The sequence below is a fragment of the Malus sylvestris genome, chromosome 3 (genome assembly GCF_916048215.2).
Source record: "Malus sylvestris chromosome 3, drMalSylv7.2, whole genome shotgun sequence".
Classification (NCBI taxonomy): domain Eukaryota; kingdom Viridiplantae; phylum Streptophyta; class Magnoliopsida; order Rosales; family Rosaceae; genus Malus; species Malus sylvestris.
Window position 1 is genome coordinate 15,048,589 of NC_062262.1, and position 6,364 is coordinate 15,054,952.

General features: G+C 36.7%; 1 protein-coding gene across 1 annotated transcript; it reads right to left on the reverse strand.

The window, feature by feature from the left end:
- Positions 1-776: 776 nt before the first annotated feature.
- On the reverse strand, positions 777-5,037 carry LOC126615597 (protein SUPPRESSOR OF K(+) TRANSPORT GROWTH DEFECT 1-like). Its single transcript, XM_050283442.1, has 8 exons — positions 4,241-5,037; positions 3,366-3,471; positions 2,687-2,885; positions 2,450-2,518; positions 2,284-2,358; positions 2,029-2,127; positions 1,723-1,878; positions 777-1,161 (listed from the first exon to the last, which is right to left on the reverse strand). The coding sequence occupies exons 1-8, from the start codon at positions 4,710-4,712 to the stop codon at positions 1,036-1,038; spliced, it is 1,302 nt and encodes a 433-aa protein (XP_050139399.1). The 5' UTR covers positions 4,713-5,037; the 3' UTR covers positions 777-1,035.
- Positions 5,038-6,364: the final 1,327 nt, after the last annotated feature.

The window sequence follows — 6,364 nt, forward strand, 5'->3', positions numbered from 1 at the left end:
CTACTAAGTAGCCGAGCCATAGCTAATATTAGCATCAAATATTTGAAAATAAATTTAGTCCTGGTGGTGGACGTACACTACTGTTTCATTTTTTATTTATTTTTTAATAAATGATATAATATCTTGGTTTTTTAACAAATGGTATTATCTACACTAAAGGGATATGGAGTGGGCTGGCAATAATGTGGTTCAAATTTTCTTTTAGCGTTCGAACCTAGACCTTTCACTTACAATTGAAGAAAAATATCACTAAACCGTAATACTAAAGCATACAAAGAATCTAGGTACCAAATGTGTCTTACAAATAGATATCCAATTTCCTACGTGTTAAAACAAAACGAGATACTAAAAAAAAAAAGGAAATTCTAATGAAATAAATCAAACAGTAAGAGATACAAGCACGGACTTCAAATAGTAATGATTTGGAGAGGGTAATTGAATCCCAGATGATTTAACTCGGCCGGACTCTGGATCCAATTCCTCCGACGGCGCATCCACTCCTGAAACAGACATATCCATTACAAGCACACGAGATTAACCGAGAAACAAATTGCAGAGGATCAGAGGAATGCCGGTGAAGCAACTAACTCGACTTTCAACTTAAACTGATGCCCAAGGCTTCATGTTAAAGCATTCACAAGATACTAAAATTTTGACAACGTACAAAATCTTAGACGAAACCAAAACGAACACATTACAGTGACAACTGCTCACTAGATAAAATATGACAGGAATCAAAGTAATTGTCCGAAGATATCTGTAAGGCTCGACAAACAGGGCGACAAACATTATTAACATATCAACTGAAGCAATACTTTTTCAACTGTCATTTACACAATTTCAAAACAAGCGATTCAAGATGTATCAAACACCAGTGTTTCCATCTCAATACAGAAAAGGGAAGTCAAGTCACCTTCCTCGTTGAAGAAACTAATTCAGAGTATGTAATTCATTAAATCCAGCACTTGGTAAAGTACTAATCATGGCGATGACAACAAGTGTGGATTGATGTCATATATAAATACACAGAATTCATCACCCTTCCTCTCCGAACTCTCTTGTGAACCTCTCATGGACGTCAAGGTCACTTTTGCTCACTGTAGGCCTCTGTTTAGCAAGCACCTTATCGAAATCTATTTTTGTGATAGGAGGCGGAAGGATCTGCAAGGCATTTAATAAGCAAAAAGAATTACATTGGAGAGTTTTAAACATTGAACATAATTTTTAAAAGGAAAAACTTCAAATTTGTTCACCTTGACCATTTAATGGAGTTCCTTTCTCATTTGCATGCATGATACGTAGAATACTAATTTCTTAAAACAATGAAAATTTGGCAATCCTTTTAGGGATGATTTCATTCCAAGTGAAATTTATCTCTCAAAATGATAATATGAACTATTAAGTCAGGAAAAAAAAATAAAAAACCCAGTCTATAAATAGAAAAACACTTCAAGAACTCAATAAAGTATTCACTTGTTATTCATAGTTGCAAAATCAGAACGGTGTTTTTTGCATTCGGTTTTAAGTGTTCTTGTCTAAAGTGTAAGTTTAGCTGCTTATGAAGGGCTTGTAAATGAAAAACCCAATAAAAATTATCCATTACTTCATAATCTGGTATTTACACTGTATGTCCAGAATTCGACAGATCAGCAAATACAAGAATATTGAGCCAAAATAGGTACGCAAGTTTATGAACTCCAGCATTCAAACATGTACAAATACCTGTGAAGCGAGTCCTTTTGCCGCCAGCTCCTGCATGGTGATTTGGACAGCACCTGATTGCTTTGGTCCACATGGTATCCACATATCCCTAGGATCCTTGATAAAGAACATGGCATCTTGCGTTTTACGAACAGGTTCAAAGAGAACATCTTTAACCTGCCAATTTTAGAAAAGAGAAAACCAAAAATACCAAACAAACAGGTGATGTTGTGAGTGAGCTATTCTCAATTAACCCTTAATGCAAGGAACACTGCAGGTAGTCGAAAGACAGAGATGCACACAGAAATGTGAATGACTTGTGCTTACACAAACAGCAATATCGGAACCTGAAAAACCATCAGTTTTGCCAGCTAAGCTTTCATAATCACTTTCTGTTAAGTTGTGAGGAGTATCTCCTAGATGAACCTGTTCAGAATATCCAAAAAAAAAAAATATCACAAAAGGTTAGTAAATGTTTAAAAGCCATAACAATTATCAATCACTGGAACCCATAAATTTTATTTTATTGCCCTGTTTCGTAAAAAGAAAATGGATACAAAATTAAAGGAAAATGTAAAGTACTTTGAACATATGCTGACGAGCCTTTAATTCTGGGAGGGGAATGTATATACGCTTGTCGAAACGGCGCCGAATGGCCTGTAATTACTACCAGTTAGCCACCTTCGTGTAATGCCTCCATTAACTAGGGAAGAAACCATAAAACAAAATTTCACATATATCTACTTACCTGATCTAGTGCATATGGAGTATTTGTTGCTGCGAGAACAAGAACTTTCTGATCATTGGTTCCCACACCCTAATATACATCACAGATAAGATCAACTGAAAACATGAATGACTTCAAACCAAAAATAAATAAAAGAGTCTCGGAATAGCAATAATAATCCAAAACTAAAAGTTTAAGGGCCTCAAAAATATAGTGAAGGCGCCTTACAACACTAATTCCCACAAAACAAACATATACCTGCATCTGCACAAGAAGTTCTGTCTTAATTCGTCTAGAAGCTTCACTCTCATTGCCTTCTCCACGAGTCCCACACAAGGAATCTATCTCATCAATGAATATAATGGATGGTGCACTATCACGAGCCATTTGGAAAAGGTTTGAAACTAGCTTTTCACTCTCACCCATCCACTTTGAAACCAGGTCTGAAGAAGAAATACTAGCAGAAGAAAATGGAACATTAAAGAAGCAATTTATAAATCATCAGGAAGAGACATCTGGAAATAAAATGGAACAAAAGTAAAGGAAGCATAAGCACAAGCACAATATATCTAAGTCAAGTATACTTGGAACAGAAGTTTTTCTGTTCTCAACTATAAGCACCAGGGGAGCTTAAATTGAGGCCAGGTCTCAAAATAAAGGCACTGGGACCTCAAAGACAGGAGCTCAGGTAGGTAATATGAGACCTTGGTGGCTTGGTCGTCACATTTTTCAAGGTCATCATTTCAATCAAAATATAATCACTTTTCCTTTGCGCTCGGGTTAAATTTCTTGCTTATAGACAGCCCGAATATGTGAGGGTACTCAATAAGGAATTGATTACTTAAGGCACTATTGTACCATCTAACCCCTTGAGCCAACCTTACTTTATATGATCACGTGCTTTCTATTAGAGAGTATTAACTGATGGATATATTACCTGAAAAATGTCGAGTCCGCCTCAGTTGCAACAGCCTTGGCCAAGTAAGACTTTCCAGTTCCAGGAGGCCCATACAATAGAAAAGCCCTCCATGGCCGTCTCTTGCCTAAAAGTATGTAAGTGGGTACAAATTAGCTTTTATAGGATGAATCAAAAGGAAAGTTTCACTTCGTAACAGATATCAAGCAGTTAAGATAATAACGATAAATGAACAAAAAGAGTGCTTCCAAATTAACCATGACAATGATATGAGGGAAAATATATCATAATAATAAGGTGATGCTATCAACATTGATAACATATGAACTTTTGCTTTGGAAGTATCAATTATTTCCATGTTGGATAATAAATTGCAAACCCAACTAAAGTATATTAACAACTTCAACCTTTCTGTTTTCCTAACATAACCGACAAAAAATAAATTCTTTGAGATGCCAAAGTGCTGCCCCCCCCCCCCCCAAAAATAAAATGATTGCCGACCGATACCTATTTGCGCCTTTATGATTCGAAAATTCCTCTCACTTAGCTTCACAAACATGAAATTAGAAAATAGAGACATATAAACTATCGAAGACAAAATTCCCCATATATCGGAAAATATAATGCCTAATACCCCAACATTACTCAAGGCAATAATGCAGCACCAGCAACACTTAGAACTAAAAACCAATTACAACCCCATATTGCTTTAGCCATCAACAGTACATAATTCACACTCCGCGTTGAAACCGTAAAAATCCAATATTTACCCCAAGTTTAACAACTACCCATTACAATCTCTAAATCAAAAATCTCAAATTTCTAGCTAAAGTCAATACATCAAAAGAAGCAAACTATTATCAATATCAAAACAAAAGGGAAAACCCATCTATTACCAGTAAAGAACTGCGGGAATTTGACCGGCAATATAACCGCCTCTTGCAAGGCCTGCTTGGCACTCTCCAAACCAGCAACATCATTCCATTGCACATTGGGCTTCTCCCTTATAATCGCCGAATTCAGCCCTGCCCGGAGCTTCGCCTGCTCCGGATCTTCCCCATCGCCGCCTTCCCCATCCTTGGGCTTGGTCTTGGGCCTGGTGGCCACCGCCGCATCCCCGTTAGACGCCGGGCCCGGCCCTCCGTCATCCAATACCGCCCGAATCTCCTCGGCGCGGCGCAAGTACTCGGTGAACTTCTGGGTAATTGCTTCCTTGATCTTAGGGTTCTTCTCGTACTTCAAGTGGGTCTTGAAGTAATCCAACGCGTTCATGTACAAAGGGAACGCCTTGGCGTAATTTCCCGCATTATCTTCTTGCACGGCTTGCTTCACGTACTCTATCGCTTGCTCCTTGAAATTGCTATACATCTCTTTTAATCTCGCCTGACCGATCACACATACAGAACTTGGAACTCCGAAACCGGAATCGAAAAGGGGAAAAGAAACCCTAGAGTTTGAATAATTTCATATCGATGGTGTGAAAAATAAAAGGGGGGATCGGAGCCTGATTTGCAGGTGCTGAAGCCCTAGATTTTATTTTCTGATTTGTTAAGACCTGTTTGGTTATCAGGAAAATTAAAAATCGAAGAGCTTCGGATCGGATGGATGGAGAGGAGAGAGAGAGGAGGGAGAAGGGTTGGCCTTCCGTGTAACATTGCCTTTGCCACGAGGACGCGTTTGGAAATTTGAAAAGTATTTGATCATTTAGGATTTCAATTCAAGGGAAAGTTCCTTCTTTATTATGCCTAATTAAATTGAAGAAATTGGATTTTCATTAAAAATTGTTTATTAAAATGTCCTGAAATCGACATAAAAAAATATTAATTTAAAATTATTCACTTATTCAGTAGAATTAAAATATAAACTAGTATGATTATTAAAATACTTTTATCCCAAATACATATTGTATATGCTTGCAAGTGGTATTTTGTTACTGTGGTGGAAATGTGTTAAGTCCTTGCATGACGACGTGAATTCAAATCACGTCGGTGACTAATCTACACCTAATCTAACAAAGTCTACCGTATAACAAAAATATAAAAAAATTATATTCTTGTTTTTTTAATAAAATTTGTTATAATGTATTATTATAAGAGAAATCAGTCATAGTAATTTACATTTTTACCTCCATAGCTAGTCTCAAAATATAATGAAAGAACAACATAATTATTGAAGGGGATCATCTCCGAATACCTTCTTCCTAATCTACCAAGTTCGGAGAACCGGGCCGTTGAAATTTGAACCAACGGCTACAAATAAGAGCCCACTTTAAAAGTTATAATAATTTTAGCTATTGGATCAAATTTCCACGGCCCGGATCTCTGAACTTGGTGGATTTAGGAGAAGGGGATCCGAAGATGATCATTTCCCATAATTATAATATAACTGCAAGCAGTGAAGAAAACTCACGGCATCCACAACCTTGTCATCACTCTTCCTAATTTCATGAAGAGGACGAAGGGGAGTTGCGACGAAGAGAAAGTGAGAGGGGCCATAGGATTTTGTTGGGTTAATATGGAGGGCAATTAGAGCATTGATGAGTCACTATTATGCTATATATTTTACCCTAATCTTAGTATTATTTATTAGTTATTATGTGAGAATTTTGATATTTTGGTTTATATTCTAAATGTAAGACATGACCTCCTCTTGAGCAAAATGTGATCAAACAGATGAATTTTAGAATGATTTTAATTGGAAGATGTTTATGAGTCTCTCAACTTATTCGTATCAAAATTTCAGAATTTTCTATCAAGCAGATAATTTATGGTGATGAAATAAAGGAGCAGTGCACACTACTGTCAAAGTGACATTTTTTGAGTTTAATTGGACTTTTTGGCGTCCAAGAAGATGTTTTTTGACAATGGACCCTTCTGGATATATGTTCAGGACATCTTAAACTTTAAAAATAGTTATCTTGAGCCTGTTTTGGAGCTGTTTTGAGCCCATAACGTGGCTGATCAATTTGCTGACAGATTTCCCATTATTCATTAGGATTATGTTTCCTAGTTTCTCTAAAC

Excerpts from the sequence above, each read along its gene's own strand:
- LOC126615597 (XM_050283442.1), bottom strand. The coding sequence starts at position 4,712 with ATGTATAGCAATTTCAAGGAGCAAGCGATAGAGTACGTGAAGCAAGCC. Across the intron at positions 2,886-3,365 it reads GCGGACTCGACATTTTTCAG|TATTTCTTCTTCAGACCTGG; the intron begins GTAATATATCCA and ends TTCTTCTGCTAG. Across the intron at positions 2,359-2,449 it reads CTCCATATGCACTAGATCAG|GCCATTCGGCGCCGTTTCGA; the intron begins GTAAGTAGATAT and ends TAGTAATTACAG.